Source organism: Pongo abelii, chromosome 6 (assembly GCF_028885655.2).
Source record: "Pongo abelii isolate AG06213 chromosome 6, NHGRI_mPonAbe1-v2.0_pri, whole genome shotgun sequence".
Classification (NCBI taxonomy): Eukaryota; Metazoa; Chordata; class Mammalia; order Primates; family Hominidae; genus Pongo; species Pongo abelii.
Genome location: NC_071991.2, coordinates 3,667,510 through 3,687,905, shown reverse-complemented (window position 1 = coordinate 3,687,905; position 20,396 = coordinate 3,667,510). Strand labels below are relative to the sequence as shown.

At 40.2% G+C, this 20,396-nt stretch overlaps 1 protein-coding gene across 4 annotated transcripts in view; it reads right to left on the bottom strand.

Moving 5' to 3' along the window:
- SDK1 (sidekick cell adhesion molecule 1) overlaps positions 1 to 20,396 on the bottom strand; it is a 974,158-nt gene that overhangs the window by 644,333 nt on the left and 309,429 nt on the right. For all 4 annotated transcript variants that reach the window (XM_024241289.3, XM_054545732.2, XM_054545733.2 and 1 more), the window contains exon 2: positions 8,398 to 8,557. In XM_024241289.3, coding sequence (XP_024097057.2) covers positions 8,398 to 8,557 — 160 coding nt within the window. The remainder of the gene's footprint in view (positions 1 to 8,397; positions 8,558 to 20,396) is intronic.

Genomic DNA, 20,396 nt, shown 5'->3' with positions numbered 1-20,396 from the left:
AACAGCAGAGAATGATGCTGAACCCTCAGTGTGACACGATTCTTCAAGCTGGCCACTTGTGACTGGATGCTTGTATCTGACCTTTCTACCATGGAAACATGCAGTGACTCTTCCTAATCAAACTCAGTATCTCCTCTGGATATGGATCTGCCTTCTCTGCTCATTGACTAGGCCAGCACCACAATCTGGGAGCTTGAATACCTCCTATACACATGGCAGCCTGCACAGAGTTGTCCCAGATCAGGGACTCATTGTACTTACTGAAGGAGGTATGAAAACAGGCACTTTCCCCAGGGGATCCGGTAGGCCTAGTAGATATTACATCACCTGGAAGTAGCCACACTAATAGGATAATAGGATTCGGAACAATGCCTGGTAGTGTTGGCTGGACATGATGGCTCACGCCTGTAATCTCAGCACTTGGGGAGGCTGAGCTGGGTGAATCACTTGAGCCCAGGAGTTTGAGACCAGCCTAGGCAACATGGTGAAACCCTGTGTCTACAAAAAAATAAAAGAATTAGCTGGGCATGGTGGTGTGTGCCTGCACCCCTAGCTATGTGGGAAGTTGAGTTGGGAGTATGAACTGAGCCCGGGAGGTAGAGGCTGCAATGAACTGTGACTGTGTCACTGCACTCCAGCCTGGGCAACAAAGCAAGACCACGTCTCAAAAAAAAAAAAAAAAAAAAAAATTGTTGAACCTGAGGTCAAGATATGATTGGCCCCTATCCTGGCCATCTATTTGTTTTTTTCCCAACTTTAGGCTCTTTTGGATTACAGATCTGAGTTCTCAGAGGGGGAGATTTCCTATAGAAGAAAAAGGGACCCAGAGAATTTGACTCTAATTCATCCTAGTCACTTTGTGTACTTCACGCCAGTGGGCTGGTGAAAAAGAAAGGCGTTACTACACTGATGGAGGTAAATGACTCTAATTACCCTGAGACACTAGGGCTGGTGCCACACAGCAGAGGTGAGGAGGAGAGAAGTCAATGGGGTATCTCTTAGTACTCGCAAGACCCGTTGCAATTAGAGAATCCATGGCCCAACAAAGGCAAGGCAACTAAAAGCTGAGATGAGGGCCTGGGCCACCCAGCACCAAGGAAATTCAACTAGCTGAAGAGCAGGCTGAGAGTTATGCATACCTAGAATGGGCAGGAGAACATAAATACCAATTATAGCCTTGAAACTTGGTCCAATAAGAAAAATAGCTTGTTCTACTAACTCTCTTGAACAAAGTTCTTGTTAGAAACTATAGTTGACTATCTTCCGAGAAGGGACTCTTTCATGAATTAGACTTAATAGCAGGTACAAGTTTCACTGAGGGGTTCAAGGAATAGACTCAATTTTGTCCTCTTACACTGCATTTAAAAAATCCTTTCAGTCTGGAAGTGGTGGCTCACACCTGTAACCTCAGCACTTTGGGAGACCAAGGCAGGAGGATTGCTTGAGACCAGGAGTTCAAGACCAGGCTGGGCAACAGAGCAAGACCCTGTGTCTAAAAAAAAAAAAAGCTAGCTGTGGTGGCACCCATTTGTGATCCCAGCTACTAGGGAGGCTGGTGCAGAAGGATCACTTGAGCCTAGGAATTCGAGGCTGCAATGAGCTATGATCACACTACTGCAGTCCAGCCTGGGCGACAGAATGAGACCCTCTCCCTCAAAAAAAAAAAAAAAAAGAAAGAAAGAAAGAAAAATCCTTTTAGCTCTACCTTTTACTTGAGCTGCTGCTGTGGTCAGCACTTCCAGGCAGCCTTGAGTGGCTTTATGGTGGCGCAGCTGGCATCACTTTGCCTCAACCCATGCCTCATATTTCTTGCTTCCTGCCCTGGGGATTCTCTGGCACCACAGCCAGCAGGTTTAGCTGCTTACTAATGCTTGAGCTAATTAGAAATGAAGGCTAATAACCATGGGGCCCATATTTATCAGCCAAGTACAGGAACTGATAAGTATTTTCCTCTTTCACTCATTAGGGTGGGCACTTCTGAGATGCATTTCATAAGACTCCATAAAAGTTCCAAACAAGATTGAGCTCCAGCCACTTAGAGTGACTGCCAACTTGATAAGAGATCCCTGCACTGGTGCTTCCTTCCTCCCTGCTTCATTTCCCTGCCTTTACACCTGCTGCCTGGGATGACATTCACAAACAAAGAAGGAGACGCAAGTTTTATCTCTGCCACTGTCATCAGGAGACCCCAGGTTATTAGAGACACAACTGTCTGATTCGTTGCAAATATTGTCCCAGTTTGTTGCTTGCCTTTTAACTTGTAAGATTATTTAAGCATATGGGCAATTAAAAAGTTTCTATCTTTTATACAAAACTTGTAAATATTTGTAAATTTATCTGTGATCTGTTTCTGGTGAAGTTTCTCAATGCTTTTGTACTTTGTCCTGGTATAGTCTGAGATCATTCAAATATTCCCTTTGTTTATGTTTCCATTTTTTTATATTTAATTGTTCATTGTATCTGAAATTTATTTTGATGTTTAATGAGGATCTATTTTGAATGTTGTTTGCAAAAAGTTGTTTTTAGCATTGGTTTGGGAACTCATTTGAATATATATATAATTTATTTTTTTTTTTTTTCATTTTTGAGACAGAGTTTTGCTCTTGTTGCCCAGGCTGGAGTAAAATGGCACGATCTTGGCTTACTGCAACCTCCGCCTCCCAGGTTCAAGTGATTCTCCTGCCTCTCGAGTAGCTGGGATTACAGGCATGCACCACCACAACCAGCTAATTTTATATTTTTAGTAGAAATGGGGTTTCTCCATGTTGGTCAGGCTGGTCTCAAACTCTGGACCTCAGGTGATGCGCCTGCCTCAGCCTCCCAAAGTGCTGGGATTACAGGTGTGAGCCACCGCGCCTGGCCTTGATTATATATTTTTTATAAATATAATTGTCTGGTTCAAAATGCTCCTCTGGCATACTGTTTAATTTTATACTATTAACATGTTACTTATTATGGCATTCTAATATGCCTTAGGTTCTAGAAAAAAAAAATCCTCCCCATTATTCACTTAATGTTGTGAAAATTTGTTGGTATTCTTCTGTTTATATATCTAGATGAGCTTCAGAAAAACTTCATCAGTTACTTCCCCAGAAAATCCCATTGGCATTTTTTATTAAAATATCCAGGCCAGGTGCGGTGGCTTACACCTATAATCCCAGTACTTTGGGAGGTCAAGGCTGGCAGATCACTTGACACCAGGAGTTTGCGACCAGCCTAGGCAACACAGTGCAACCCCATCTGCGCAAAAAATAGAAAACTTAGCCAGGTGTGGTGGTGGGTCCCATGGTCCCAGCTACTTGACAGGCTGAGGCAGGAGGATTGCTTGAGCCCAGGAGGCTGAATCTGAAGTGAGCCATGATCAGGCCACTTGCACTCCAGCCTGGGCAACAGAGTGTGACCCTATCTCAGCAAAATAAAATCAGCTATTGATATTAGGTTTCTGAAAAGCTCTACTGATGTTAGGCTAAAATTCTACAATGGCTTCAAAGGAACTGTAATTTTTATAGCACGTGGGTTTCCTACATAAGTATCTTCTTTTATATCTCATTACACACTTTCCACGTGGGTTCTACTCATTTCTTATAAAACTTATTCCCAGGTATTTCATAATTTTTATTGATACTGTGAAATGTGTTTGCCTTTTTATAAAACAAAAGAAAAAAATAACTTTTCCCTTAACCATTCTTATTTTCCCTGGAATAAAGCAAGAATAAACATCCATCAAATTTCTGTTTTTATATTGTCATAGAAATTGAACCACAGAGGCAGGTTACATAAGAAAACTGTAAAATTTTTAGGAGTTTAGAGTATACAATTATTCCTTCTGTTACAATAATAAATATTGTGCCTAGCATTAAGAAATTCTTGGCTTAGGTGTATGTATATGTTGAATATAATTAGAAAAGATTTTTTCATTCCAAAGTAGAAAATAATTTAGAGTAAATGCTTTCTGAAAACAATACAAATCCACCTAAGACATCTATGCAAACTTAGTTTAATTGCTGAATTACCATTAACTTGCTAATGTAGTCACCTGTGCCAAAATGTAGACATGAGCATCAATATGAAATGTAACTTTTGAGGCCAGGTGCGGCGGCTCACGCCTGTAATCCCAGCACTTTGGGAGGCCGAGACAGACAGATCACTTGAGGTCAGGAGTTCGAGACCAGCCTGGCCATCATGGTGAAACCCATTCTCTACTAATAATACAAAAATTAGCCGGGCGTGGTGACACATGCCTGTAGTCCCAGCTATGCGGGAGGCTGACAATCACTTGAGACCAGGAGACGAAGGTTGCAGTGAGCCGAGATTGCTCCACTGCACATCAGCCTGGGCAACAGAGTGAGATTCCACCTCAAAAAAAAAAAAAAAGAAATACAACACTTGAAATTCACTGTGCAGTGTGTAATGCACTGAATAGCAAAGAAAATGCTATTTTAAGTCGAAGCTAGAAAAAGTAAATGTATAGCATTTGCTCTTTATAGGGTTAGCATTTTCATAACTGACACCAAAGTGGGGAAAAATAAGGGTCCTGTTAAGGTAGGAAACAGCTACCATTTTCATAAAGTATCCATGTTTTTTTCATTTGAAACTTAGAAAGGTCTCATGAAGGCTAACATATGATAAATGAAGGTGCTTATTGGAAGGAAGTAGATGAAAGAGTAATTTGAAAAAATAGCATGAGATTTTTGGGCAGGTTTTATATCTTGGAAAAAAAAAAAAAAAGAAGATAGCAAGAAGCTATGATAGATTCCTGATAACCCATCTCAGTGTCTGAGGCCCTCGTGGAACATAATATATTACAAATACCCCAAACAATTCTTGCTTCAGAATCACCCATTCCTCCTTATGTTTCACATGTCATAGTAGTGAAGCACATAGCTTATTTTAATAGTCCATGTATAACGAGTCACTCCCTCAATCTTGCTTCAATACAACCAACAACGTTTTGTCTTCTTGTGTGTTTCCAATGAACAAATACATTTGCAAGGGCTCTTAAGAAGAATGTAAATAGCGTTCCACCTCTTCCTGTAGTTTTAAGTTGACTGCAAATTGTCTTATAAGTTTGAAAGGTTGCATATATAATAGCTTATTGTACATTTTGGCATTTAAAATAAAACCGTTACATCATTTTTTTTTTAATTTTATTTTTGAAGATGGAGTCTCACTTTGTAGCCCAGGCTGGAGTGCAGTGGCGCAATCCTGGCTCACTGCAACCTCCACCTCCCGGGCTCAAGCAATTCTCCTGCCTCAGCCTCCCGAGCAGCTGGGATTACAGGCACGTGCCAACATGCCTGGCTAATTTCTGGATTTTTAGTAGAGATGGGGTTTCACCATGTTTGCCAGGTTGGTGGTGTTGAACTCCTGACCTCAAATGATCCGCCTGCCTCAGCCTCCCAAAGGGCTGAGATTACAAGTGTGAGCTACCGCGCCGGGCCTACACAATTGTTTTAAATAGAAATGTTGCTTGCCTTATGAAGGTGTTATGTCTGAATAAACTTATCATAGGTTGAAAATATCCTAGGTCAAAAATGCATTTAACATACCTACCCTCACAGACACCATGGCTTAGCCTAGCCTATATTAAGCATGCTCCAAACACTAATACCAGCCTACAAATGGGCAAAATCACCCAACACAAAGCCTGCTTTACAATAAACTGTTGAATATCTCATGTGACTTATTAAATACTATAAAGTAAAAAACAGAATGGTTTCTCACCTGCATCAAGTCAAAAAATTGTTAAGTTGAACCATCATAAGTTGGGGATCCTCTGTATATTCAACGAAATGCAAATAATACTTTCGGACCCATATTATCCATTTAAAAAATCAAAAGAATTCTTTAATAGTGGGAACTTCGATATTATTCTGTTTTAACTCTTGCACCCCCGAGAGAGAGTTCCACAGGAAGACTCAGATAAGGGACAGGTGTGCTTTCTCCTGGGATGGAGGAGAAATCACTATTACAGGTGGTCGGGAAAGAGAAATGGCTTGGTGCCTACACAAAGGCCGGTTCTTGGGGAATTCAATTTCAGAAAACATCCATGTGGAAACTGAAGATCTAGGAAACAATTCCTTTCCCACCATCCAAGGCGTGTAGCCTGGCCGCCAGGCCACTGTCACACACTATCCACATCATGCCTACTTCTTATTAGGAAGAACAATCTGGGTTCTTTGAAACTCCATTCCTGTCTTTCTGGGGCATACAAAGCACTATGTAATTTAATTTTTATGAGAACCCTCATAAAAATGAGGGTGATGTGAGCTTTACTGTACTCATTTTTCCGATGGAAAAAGATCAACATGGTTAGATAACTTGTCCAAAGTCACACCGGTAAGTTGAAGAGCAAGTCCCTGAACTCCGGTCATCTGCATCAGCCACTACTCAAATAAGGTTCTCAATTCTAAGTTCACTTTTTCTGTTTTTGCTTTCTTACACCCCTTCTAACAAACCGAGCCTTACAATATCACATGGTAATAATGTATAATGCTGCCTACGATCACTCGAGCCTTAAATGCTCACAACACTGCAAATGAGGAGGGATCTTTCCCATTTTGCAAACGCTTACATTACTCTCTTTTCACTTACAGGAGGGCTCATTGGCCACCTGCCTAAAGTTATAACACCATAGCTCAGGTGCAGTGGAGCTGGATTCCGCCAGTCCTGGGATTCAGGACTGTTTGATTTCAACATGCTATGATCTAGTATGATAAACTTATCCCCGAGTGTAGATCCTCTGACAGGGTAGGCCCAATAACGTAAGCAGTCACACACTCACTTGTCTAAAGCATGGGTGGGTGATGGGAATGGGCAGAGCATGTGAGATGCTACAAGGGAGGGGGCTGCCAGAGAGCACCGAGGAGAACCAGGGAGTGTCCATGCCTTTGCTGGGGGCAGCTCTGCTCAGCCGCCTGCTCCTGACTGGGGCTGCAGACCAGGCAGCCAGGCCTTCTGACTGGTCTACAGAGGCTGGGAAGCAAGGTTTTTACAGAAAATCTTACAACTGTCAAATGTTAGCAGCTAATAAAAAAATATGCTGTGGCTCACACCTGTAATCCCAGCAATTTGGGAGACCAAGGCAGGCAGATCACCTGAGGTCAGGAGTTCGAGACCAGCCTGGTCAACATGGTGAAACCCCGTCTCTACTAAAAATGCAAAAATTAGCCAAGTGTGGTGGCTCACGCCTGTAGTCCCAGCTACTTGGGTGGCTGAGGCAGGAGAATTGTTTGAACCCAGAAGGTGGAGGTTGCAGTGAGCCAAGATCACGCCACTGCACTCCAGCCTGGGCAACAAGAGTGAAACTCCGTCTCAAAAAAAAAAAAAAAAGTGCTGTAAGCATTCCCATATATATTTTTAATTGATTTTTAAAATACAAACACACATACAACTGACACACACATAAATTCTGGGCAGGCTGAGTGTGGTTCCATGGACCACCATATCACAACCTCAGAGGTAAAGAGAGTGAGTGGGTGGGCTATTCCCCATTTGAGCAGCTTATTATTCCACTTAAAATGCCTCTGTACAGCCCACTCTTTCTTATTTCATCTGAAGAAGAACATGGCATCGCTGATTTTGCTGATTTGCTGATTGATGGTGGGGCCTCCTGGACTTTTCTGACATGCTAGTTCTCCATCCTGCACAGAACTGCAGCATCTAATATTATCATCCTCAAAAGTATAGCCCTGGAAAGCTCTGAAGCGTGGTAAGACCCTGGGCTCCAAAGGCTGTGCCACTGCCTCCAGGTGAATCCACACCTCAGTCTTATCCTGATCTCGTGCTCTGCCGCAGGTTCAGGCCCTCTGTCCCCACATCATGTCTACCCCATGTGCATCAGATCCCTGGTGCCTGGCACAGTGCCAGGCACATGGCAGGACTTCAACATATACTGTTTTTTTGCTGCTGAATATAGAGGCTGTATACATGCCCATTCTCCATGATTACATCCATCCCTATCTCCACTTGAAAACAGATAGGAAAGACTTTTGCTGACTACTCAGAGCTCCAGAAGCTACCAAACTAAAGATCTGTTTAAACATTTGTGCCTAGATAGGAGCAATACTTGTGGGTGGGGCTGTTGCCCTTGGAAAGTAAATGTATCATACTAAAGCTGTTATTGGCATTGCCCTGTAACCATAGCTTTTTGTTGCCTGATAATTTCACTAATGGGCTTACTTTTACAAATATAATGATAGACTTCCTAGGTGTAAACACAACCTATATGAGAATAGTAAATCACATTCTAACTACATATTCAAATCTATTCCTTTAATCTTGAATGCATTAGAAATTCAATGCAATATTTTCACTCATTGTGCTATGATGGCCAATAAGGCAAGTATTCCAAACACATCAACTGAAATGGGATCTTATTTTCAAGCTATCAATTACTTGTATTCGCTGCTGTAGGTGGTGAGCTCACTGTCATCGCGCATCCACTTGAACTCCAAAGGCCAGCTCCCTTCGGCAAGGCAGGTGAGAACAAGGCGGTTCCCTTCCAGGTGGATCTGTGGTAGGCCTGGCTCCGTTTTAAAATATGGAGCAACGTCATCTGAAATATTAAAAAAAAAAAAAAAAAAAACTGAAGTACGCATGAAAGTGGCACTCATCTAATTAATAAATCTACTATTTAAACAAACCTAATATTAAAATGAAAGCGATGGCTATTTGGCCCAATTAAGAAGGAAATAATCCTTTACCAAACCCTGGAAACATGCGATACACCTCAGATAATATTTCAAAAAGCTGAAAGCTCAATGATACCTGCATTTGAAAGCATCTGACAGGTTCATCCAAGTTATTTCCACTTATGGTTAATAGCTTACTGAAGGGACACATCGGACAATCCCTGTACATACAAGCCTTTGGTTTTAACTAGGCAATCTACTTGCGAGAAAACAGTCAAGTGTATGCAAGCTATAAAAGAGAAGTTTCCTCTATAACCTTCAATTGGTTTTTAAAAAACAGGATAAGCAAGATTAACATACATACATAAAAGACATGAATTGCAACCTAGCTTTCCTTTCATACACACGCGGAAATGGTCTCTCCTGGTGACTTTCAATGGGATACAACACAGGAAACTCGTGGTATATTCACATAATGGAACAGCGCACCGCAGCAAGAATGCAGCAACAACTGCTACACACAGCAACACGGGTAAATCCCACACACATCAAGTCGAGTGAAAGAAGCCAGGCAGAATTTTCAAAAAAGCTTATAGCATGTGCAACTATTCAAAAGTTCATAAAAGTTCACAGCCAGATAAAACTAATCTATGGTGTCAGAGGTTAAGGATAAGGGTTACCTCTGAGGGATGGGATAGCGACAAGGGTGAAGGTAATGGGATGGCTTATGAAAAGCAGGTCAAAATTTATTTCCTGATATGGTTACAAAGGTACATTTACTTTGTGAAAATGGACAGAATACTAGATATGATTTGTCAATGTTTTGTAGATCTGTTTCAATGACATTTTTTAATATGGATGCAGCACACTTGGCTTCTAGCTCTAGCATCACTAATTAGCTACATGATCCTCATCAGGACTTACAGGTTTTTGTTTCTTCATCAGCAAAATAAACAGGATTATATGACTCCTCATTTTTCTACAAAAGTCCCCAAGATCCACCTGCATCATCAGCTTTCTAACTTTCATGCAGGCCTCCTCCTCTCTCTGCTCACACCGAGCACTCCAGGCACACTTCACTTCTTGCACATTTAAACCCAAGCCAAGCTCTTTCCTAGTATTATGGTCCGAACATCCCCTCCAAAACTCATGATGAAATGTGATGGCCATTCTAACAGTCATAAGAGGCAGGACCTTGAGGATATGACTAGGTCATGCGGGCTTTACCTTCAGGAATGGATTAATGCTGATATTGTGGGAGGGGGTTAGTTATCAAGGGAAAGGGGTCCTAATAAAAAGGATAAGTTGGGCCCCCATCCTCTGTCTCATGCACTCCCTTGACCTTCTGACTTCCATGACAGGATGATATAGCACAAAGGGCCTCCCCAGATGCACTGCCATGTTGTTGAACTGTCCAGCCTCTAGAACCATGAGTCAAATACACTTCCATCATTTTTGAATCACCCAGTCTGTTACAGCAGCAGCAAACGGACTGAGACACCTACTGTGGGGCCTTCACACTTGGTCTTTCCTCCACCTAGGATGCTCTGTGCATGCTGATCTTTTCTCATCCTTCAAGTTAACTAAAGCTCCTCCTGCACAATATGCCCTAACAAGTCATTATGTTTATTCCATTCACAATACTTATCAGATTCTGAAATTAAAGTGTTTGTAGGTTATTCTGCAGTACATTAGTCTTGATCACTTCTGAATTCCTAGCACCTAGAACAGTGCCAGGAACTAAGGGGCTATCTAATAAATATTTGTTGAATGAATAAATATAATAACACAAACATCAGCAATAGCTAGTATTTATTATTTACTATGTGCTGGAAACCATTCTAAATGCCTTATATATATATTAACTTACTTCTCACAAAAGCCCTACAAAATAGATGTCATCATTATACCCATCATAACGACGAATAAACAGAAGCATGGAGAAGTTAAATAACTTGCTCAATGCTACTCAGTCAGTAGGCAGTGAAGTCATGATTTAAATTCAGATAACCTAGCTCCAGAATCTACCAATTCTATATATTTTTACTCCAAATGTCACATATTTCTCAATACAGAAAATTTCTTTTCAAGAATTCATACCCAACTAAATTTTTAGTAATTTATTTGTGACATTACTAAGCTGTTCTTATCGATTACCATACATTTAACAAACATCAAATAGCACATCAGAAATGTTAACATTGAAACTAGTTGCACATGAAACTATAGCACATAAACTGAATATACAGAATTTAAATATAAATATATAGGTTATTTTGTCATTTTGTTGATCACTATATTCCATCATAATCAGTATATTAGTAATACAATATCACCAACCTCTCACAAGTATTTATTCATTTATTCATTCAAATAAATAAACATTAAATTGCTTCTATGAGTATGACAAGAACTTACAGTAGGAGATTTAACCTAGTCAATAAGATGAAATGCAGGAGCTGAGAAAAAAAGTGTTGGCAGCACTCAAAACACTTAAACAGGCCCTCTGGTAGGAGCAAACATGGCGAGTACCCTTGGGCAGTATGAAAGACTGAACAGCAAGCCTTGCTGCAGGTGCAAAGAGAGTGACTGGAAGCGAGATGAGCAGGGCCAGGTTGTGCAGGGCCTTGAAGGCAGGGCCAGCACGTGTTCTGGTTCCCATCCCATCCTCGCGTGATTATCCATGGTACCCACCTCACATTCAAGTGTTCGAGTATTAACAACATGTGTGATCACCCTATTTATAACCTTGTAAAAAGTACTGTCAATATGATGATGATGATAATGATGATTAGCTCTTACTACAAAAGGACAGCCAGTTGTGGTGGCTTATGCCTATAATCCCAACACTTTGGGAGGCTGAGGCAGAAGGATTGCTTGAGCTCGAGTGCAAGACCAGCCTGGACAACACAGTGAGACGCCATCTCCACAAAAAGTTTTTTTAAAAATTAGCCAGTGTGGTGGTATGCACCTGCAGTCCCAGCTACTAAGGGGGCTGAGGTGGAGGGATTACTTGAGCGTAGGAAGTCAAGGCTGCAGTGAGCCATGACTGTGCCACTGCACTCCAGCCTGGCAGACAGACCAAGACTGTGTCTCAGAAAAAAAAAAAAAAGACAGCAAAAAGCCTTAGAAGAGGTTGTGTGATTGTGTTGTTAAAAGAACATTCTGGCTGTAATACGAGAAGGAATAAACGAGGGAGTGGAGTAGTGGGAGGACACCAGTCCAGAGGCCACTGCAGTGATCTGCTTTAAAACAATAGTTAGGTGGGAAAAAAGATTCAGTGATAGATTGGTTACGGATGTGAAGGAGAGGGAGATGTCAAGAAGGATTCTTATGTCTCTGACTTGTACAACTTTCTGTTCAATAAACATGCATTGATTCTATGTACCAGCCTTTGTAATCAGCATTGGGAATACAAAGTGTAAGACACAGTCGCTGTCCCTTAAGAGCTTATAATCTAGGTCTGATGCAGGAATGTAAGTAGTAAAGTGTTAGATGCTGTGATAGCACACGTAACTCAAAGTCAGGAGTCGTCAAGCCTTGTCCTGTTCCAAGAGTTCCACCTGCTTCTGCTGCACCTGACACGTGCTGAGCTGTATTTCAAGTGCATTCTTAAATTTGATTGTAGCTGTGTGTCCAATTTCCCTTTTTGCTATGTACTTCAGTTAAAATCATCTCCTCTTATTACCCAAACAGTCTAATAAAGCTGAAGTGCAATGGAGGTAGCTTTGATCTTGTGGGATTTACTGAGCTACAGGCTTTATTAATGTCTTGCCATTTGCACTCTGTTTAGCAACAGAAAATGAAATGCCACTTCATATGGTTCCAGTGTCCTACATGAATGAGTCATAGAAAACATACATCTTTTTGAAAGGGAAAAGCTTCAAGATAGAAACTCAAAAATTTGAATTTGGTTTTGCAATTGATAGAGCATCATCATTTTAATATAGTATACAACAGATATGAATTACAATGATACTACAACTCAATTTTTCATAGACTTTATAGTTAGCCAAACATGCCTATACCATGTACAAATTATAAGGCTGGGTACTGTGAGCTAGTAGGAAAAAAAAAATGCTCATTTTAAAGAATGGTTTCATATAGTTGGCAAGCAAATATCTTGAGATCCAAATGGCTGTAAAATTATGGTTAACACAGACACTAACATTCATTATAAGAAGGAGGGAGGGGAAAATATGTCAACACCCTGGAATTTTAAGCGTTCAAATTAAAATCATAACGACACGTATTTTGACATAGATTAGCCAAGGTGGGGAACAGCACTTCTCTGAGCCCAGCACTATTTACCATTGAAATACATATAGTAGGTCATCAAGTTAAAAGAGGGCATTAAGGTAACAAAACACAAAACTTTGGGGACAGAAAGGGAGAAAGAAGGATCAGTATCCAAGTCTGCACAGATCCCCTGCAAAAGCATTTGATCTTTACATACTTTAAATGGGAAAGAGAACATCCTGAAATGATTCATAAAGAAAATGACTGAGTTGCCTCTAAGGTAAACTTATAAAACTTTGACCTAGGGAAAAGCCAATGGCCCACATATTAATCTTTGAGAGGTGTGTGTGTATTTCAAATAACAGACATTCCCTTCCTCAGGAAAATGAGCAGACGTTAAGAATACTTCTGTATTCTAACAACGAACATTAGAAGACCCTAGAATAAATTACTAAGGAAAAGTGAAATTTCCATTTTCATATAGAAAGTGTTCTATTCTTAAAATAGAACATAAATCATTTATGAAAGAGTCTCATCTGTCTGGATAATATAGGTTTAAGGTCTGCCCAAAGGACAGGAATGGACTTAACATTCTCTCAAGACAACATCATAATTTTTAACTTTTAAGTTCAGGTTCAGCAGGATGTGCAGGTTTGTTACATAGGTAAACTTGTGCTATGGGGGTTTGTTGTACAGATTATTTCATCACCCAGGTATTAAGCCTAGTATCCACTGTTACTCTTCCTGATCCTCTCCCTCCTCTCATCCTCCATGCTCCAATAGACCTCAATGTGTGTTGTTCCCCTCTCTGTGTCTATCTGTTCTCATCATTTACCTCCCACCTATAAGAGGAGAACATGCGGTATTTGGTTTTCTGTTCCTGTGTTAGTTTGCTAATGATGGCCTCTAGCTCCATCCATGTCCCTGCAAAGGACATGATCTGCATAGTTTTTATGGCTGCATAGTATTCCATGGTGTATATGTACCACATTTTCTTTATCCAGTCTATCATTGATGGGTATTTGGGTTGATTCCATGTCATTGGTATTGGGAACATATGCGTCTATGTGTCTCTATAACAGAATGATTTATATTCCTCTGGGTGTATACCCAGTGATGTAATTCCTGGGTCAAATGGTATTTCTGTCTTTAGGTCTTTCAGTAATCACCACACTGTCTTCCACAATGGCTGAACTAATTTACACTCCCACCATCAGAGAAATGCAAATCAAAACCACAACAAGCTACCAGTTAGAATGGCTGTAATTAAAAAGCCAAAAAATAAGAGATGCTGGAGAGGTTGTGGAGAAAAAGGAAGGCTTACACAACATCATAATTTTATGTGAAGATGACACTTCCCTAAGTAAACATTTAAGGTTTTCAGATCCAATGTAAATGTATTTAACGGTACCTCTCCAATGTGAGAATAATCTTCTGCTCATCTAGAAAGGGACCGTGACCCAACTATCTGCAGAGGAAAAGTCTTTCACATGGGTGGCAGCTGGAGCCTACTACCTCATCCTGTGTCTCCTGGCTTCCCTAACATCAAGAAGGGGGGTCTTGCCATGGATTTTCATTGCTGTTCCACAACAGCTAAAATTAAGTCTTATCACCTGAAACCCTTCAATGGCAGAATGAATAGGAATCAACTATGAGGTATCAAGCAAGTTGAACTGCAAGTTCTTCTTTTGACTCCGCCCAAGAGAGCTTCCACTAGGATAATCATTATCTATTCAATAATTTGCCCTTTTCTCCTCCATTTTAAAGAGATAATGAATAAAGAAATAATCAACCTCCACTTAGCAGAAGAATCAACTGTACCACAAACAAGGGGGGGTGGGGAGGAGTCTCTGAAGCCCACAAAGTCCACGTGTCCTGGTAAAGTGACGATGAGCTGTATTAAGCCATCATAATCAGCACCGTCAATCAGGTGCAAGTCCAGCCGGGAGGATCAGAATGCCAGCGTGAACGGAGCAATCAGCCAGGGCAGGTTCTTTATTACTGAACTCTGCTTTTGCCACAGCTGAATTTCCCAGGGCGACTAATCTTTCAGCTTAAACCACTAATCTTCCTTTCAAAACTTCTTTTATATCAAATTCAAACATTTTCATGCCCCAAGCTTATGAATTTACCATGAGCGAAAAGTTTTATTTTTCAAATTCCAGGGAGAAACAAAAGCACAGGGCAGAATGTATCATTTGTGAACAACTATTCTGAGAAATGTGGGTAGAGGATCCTTTTCTGGCAAGTGTAGTCATTCAAATTTCAGCTGCTGGCAGTTCATTATGTATACCTATTGAAGCCAGGAATTTAATCTCACACTGCAACGTGCTTTCTTCATAATAGTAATATCAATCTTTTTAAAGACAACAATTATGATTTTCAAATGTACTTCTGGGGTGAGGTTTAAATAGAGAACTAGATATGTGCCACTCTACTTAAATATGCAAATATAGACAGGTCCACATTTTGATGCTGTAAGAGGATCCTATAACTGGTTTTTTAATTTAATTTTTTTATTTCCATAGGTATTGGGGGAACAGGTGGTGTTTGGTTACACGAGTAAGTTCTTTAGTGGTGATCTGTGAGATTTTGGTGTACTCATCACCTGAGCAGTGTACACTGTACCTAACGTGTAGTCTTTTATCCCTCACCCCCGTCCCACCCTTTCCCACAAGTCCCCAAAGTCCATTGTATCATTCTTAGGCCTTTGCATCCTCATAGCTTAGCTCCCACTTAGGAGTGAGAAGATATAATGTTTGGTTTTCCATTACCCAGTTACTTCACTTAGAATAATGGTCTCCAGTTCCACCCAGGTAGCTGTGAATGCCATTATTTCACTCTTTTTCACAGCTGAATAGTATTCCATGGTTGTACTAGTTTACATTCTCACCACCAGTGTAATAGTGTTCCCTTTTAACCCCATCACCATAAACATCTATTATTTTTTGATTTTTTCATTATGGCCACTTTTGCAGGAGTAAGGAGGCATTGCATTGTGGTTTTGATTTGCATCTTCCTGATCAATAGCCATAATTTTTAAAAAATCAAAAAATAATAGATGTTGGCAGGGATGTGGTGAAAAGGAACACTTTTACACTGCTGCTGGAAATGTAAACTAGCACGACCACTATGGAAAACAGTGTGAAGATTTCCTAAAGAACTAAAAGTAGAACTACCCTTTCATCCAGCAATCCCACTCCTGGGTATCTACCCAGAGGAAAAGAAGGCATTACACGTAAAAGATACCTATGACTGTTTTAGGACAAAGTCCTCTATCTGCTAAGCTAAGAAAAGGCAATTAGGGCAGGGCAGTTCAGGCTGCACTTTCTGTCACCACCCAAGTAAATCGTTTGGTTGTTAAATGTGAAAATAGAGGCGGCGGTGCAGGAGGAGGAAGAGCAGGAGGAGAAAGGAGAAAAAGGACATAAACGAATGGTACATACTAATTCCCAAACTAGGCAATTCTCCCTCCAATGAGGAGTGGCTCTATTATCACAGCAAATTCCCAGGCTTCGTTTTCTTAGCTTATCATAAATATTTCTAAATACTTCCCAGTGGCAGACTTTCAAATATACTTAGATGTACCATCATCTTCTGTCGATCTAAAAATATATATATATATCACCCACCCAACTTCTCTGTATTTCACCCTATCTCTCTCTACTACTGCCTTGTAAAATAAATATCAGACATTTCAGGATGAAAGGTAGCTACAATTGAAAGAATATATATCTTATTTCAAACAATCAAAAAAACTAACACAAGTCAAAGATTGTGCTGCGTATTCCTTGATCTCACCATAAAGTCATCATTTTGTACTCAAAAGTTTGACTAACAAGTATGGGATTTTCTCCAAGTAATTTGTCCCTAGTGTCCTCTCCATATTTGAGTCAGTCCATGTGAAAACAGAGAAAGCAGGAGGGTCCCTGAGATTTCTATTAAACAGCACTGTGAACAGTTTGCCTATGCAGTCAGCCAGTGGGGAAGTCAAACTGATTCTCTCTGTTTTCTCTGAAATCAATGCGAATTAACAGCATATTTAAGGGAACTCTTGGGGTAAACCTACCCTTCCAATATTCTCCCCTAAGAAACCATTCAAGCTTCCAGTGAGATTAATCCACAGTTGAAGCTGATGGTAGAAACATAAATGGCTACATTTATGTACTAGTTTTATCTTGCACTGTGCTAATCTATTTCAGTATATAATTTAATAAGACACAGTGGGATAAATACAATTCCCCTGTTTCTCCAAACTGAAATAAGCTTCCAGCTCTCCAATATTTTACTTCAAAGTAGAAGTATACTGAACTGTCATTTCTAGGGTTTGCAGTGAAAAAGTATAACCAACCAAAATAAGAGGAAAGTTATCAGAAATAACCAACATTATTCTTGAATATGGCACAATATTTCTTTTAAAGATTCTTTCAAATAATCTTAAGAAATCAACTCTGATTAAATAAAAAACTGAAAGGTCCAAGAAAAGAAACTCAAATATGATTTACCTTCTCCTGCTTATCTGTTTGCTGGTGAGTTTATGGCAAATATGTACTGCCATAAAAACTGAGATGTAACAGATATCCACGTGGTGAAGGTTTAATTTTACATCAAGAAATTACATGAGAAAAGAACTTGAAAGGACATCTAAGTTCAACCAAAGCTTATTGATTTTAGCAAAGTTACAAACCATGGAGGTTTCTCAAGAAGTAACCATATGTGATTTGAGTTTAGAGCAAGCACTTTGGAGCCCTGGGTTCAAATCCCAGCTCTATGCCAGGTGTGATGCCTCCCGCCTGTAATCCCAGCACTGTGGGAGGCTGAGGTGGGCGGATCACCTGAGGTCAGGAGTTTGAGACCAGTCTGGCCAACATGGCGAGACCCCATCTCTACTAAAAACACAAAAATTAGCTGGGCATGATGGTGTGTGCGTGTGTTCCCAGCTACCTGTGAGACTGAGGCAGGAGAATCACTTGAACCCAGGAGGCAAAGGTTGCAGTGAGCCAAGATCGTGCCACTGCACTCCAGCCTGGGTGAGGGAGTGAGAATCTGTCTCACGGTGTCTGGGCACCGTAGCTCACGCCTATAATCCCAGCACTTTGGGAGGCCGAGGTGGGCAGATCATAAGGTCAGGAAATCGAGATCATCCTGGCTAACACAGTGAAACCCCATCTCTACCGAAAATACAAAAAATTAGCCAGATATGGTGGCACGTGCCTGTAATCCCAGCTACTTGGGAGGCTGAGGCAGGAGAATCGTTTGAACCCGGGAAGCAGAGATTGCAGTGAGCAGAGATCACACCACTGCGCTCCAGCCTGGGCAACAGAGCGAGACTCTGTCTCAAAAAAAAAAAAAAAAAAGAAAAAGAAAAAGAAAAATCCCAGCTCTCCCCTGACTAGCTCTGTGATCTTGGACAACCGACTTAACCCCCTATGTCTGGGTTTCTCAGTCAACAAAGCAATAGCACCAACTTCTTCAAGAGAAGCAGTTCTCAAAGTTTTTGGTCTCAGGATCCCTTTGCAACATACAAAAACATTAAAGACACCTAAATTCTTGTTTATGTGACATTTCTTTCCTTCCATATTTATCATATTAGAGAGTAAACCTGTGAACTTTAAAAAGTTATTAATTCCTTAAAAAATCAAAGTCATTACATTAATACAAAAGACATTTATGAAAAATAACTATATTATCCAAAAGAAAACTAAAAATTCTTAAGAGTGGCACTGTTTAACCCATTTTCAAATTTTTCCAGTGTCTAGCTTAATAAAGGACAACTAGATTCTCACACCTGCTTCTGCATTTAGTCTCTTGTAATATGTTGTTTCAGTTGAAGGATATTAATAAAATACAGCCTCCCAGATACACGGCTGGAAAGGAGGGGAGTATTTTAATTGTTTTTTCAAATAGCTGTGAACATTTTTGTTAATACTGTAGTAAAACTAAACAAGTGTCAGTTTCATAAAGGTTAGTTGCAATGTGGACTCTGAAACCCCATAAATGACACTTTGGTGCTTTGTTACATTAACATCCTTTAGACCGTCCTGCACTTGGAATGGATCTTTTCCATACACATGGCTTTCCTGGTTCGCTGAGTGATGCAGGCGTTCCAAACGCTGACATGTTTCATTATACAATGTAAAAAAAATCACAAATTAATATAGCTACCTATCTCATCAGACACCTCCTGAAATAATGCGAAAGTGTCCAGCTCATGGTACGCATGTTCAAGGTTTCCAAAATGCTAATTTTTACTTATGAGCTCAATTTTTATCTTTAGCCACAAATACTGTCAGTTGTTTTCATTGATGCGACAAGCTTATTTTCTTCATTTTCAAGAAAATCCTGCCAAATGCCCAAGTCTAAATTACTATAGTTTTTCTGTCAGTCACTACTTCAAGTAAAAATGGGGTGCCATGCAAAAAAGCAGCCAGTTCAGCTCCCAGCTCGGACAACCTCCCACATCCTTTACCTTGAGACAGCCATCACATTTTGGCGTACAGCAGAAGAGTTTATATGTAATTCACGTTTCGACACAGAATATTTTAAAAATTGTATTTGAGTCAAAGCTTAATAGAATTAATAATTTTTACTACTTTAAGGCTATTTTTGAGAGAGCTAGATTTTGGTTTCTACTCATAGGTGTGTGACAGGGATGAGTAACACGCCAGCTGGTGTAGTTTGGCACCACTGCCTCGGGATACGCGCTCAGGTGCCAGAAGTTTTCTCACGACTGCTTTTAAATCATTGCCAAAAGCTCAACAAAGGGAGAAAGTACAAAGGTCTATTCTGATGAAATGATTTTGGCCTTGTGGCCGCCCCCTGCAAAGGGGCTCAGGGTCCGCCACAGGTTCTTGAACCACACTCTGAGAACTGCTGCTCTAGACTTGTCTCAAGGATTAAATTATTTAATGTGTGCAGAATGCTTATGCCAGCACCTGCTAGAAAAGCACAATCTACGTGTTAGTTCCTATTCAAACATGTTGTCACAGAATGAAATTGCATCTTCCTACAGAATGCTGAATCTTGAACTTCATCCACAACACATTTACTTTTGGCTTTCTAAATAACACACATAAATCAGGCTACCGTCTTAAATGTCAATAACTATTAAGCCAAAGAAGTTGTTCAATTTAAAGAAAAGAAAGCATTCATATTTTCAATTACTTCAGAATTCTGGAGAAGTCTAGATATTGATTTATTTGCTCTGTAATTCAACAAATATTTATTAAATACCTAGTAAACATCTATGAAATGGGAATACAAATGAGAATTTTGAAAAAGGAACACAGAATAGGATCACACCTTCATGGAGCTTATCTTCTAGTTCAGGGAGATAGACAGTAAACAAAGAAAATATATAGTACAGTCGGTTTTACTAATGCACATATTTCTTTTATTCAAATTACTTCATATGTGGTTGAGAGATAGGAACTGATATTTGTATAACACAGAAGTTGTAGTGATTTATATATGATATCCCCCTGGAATATTAAGGATCTAAGGTGCTCATGAACAAGCTTTATC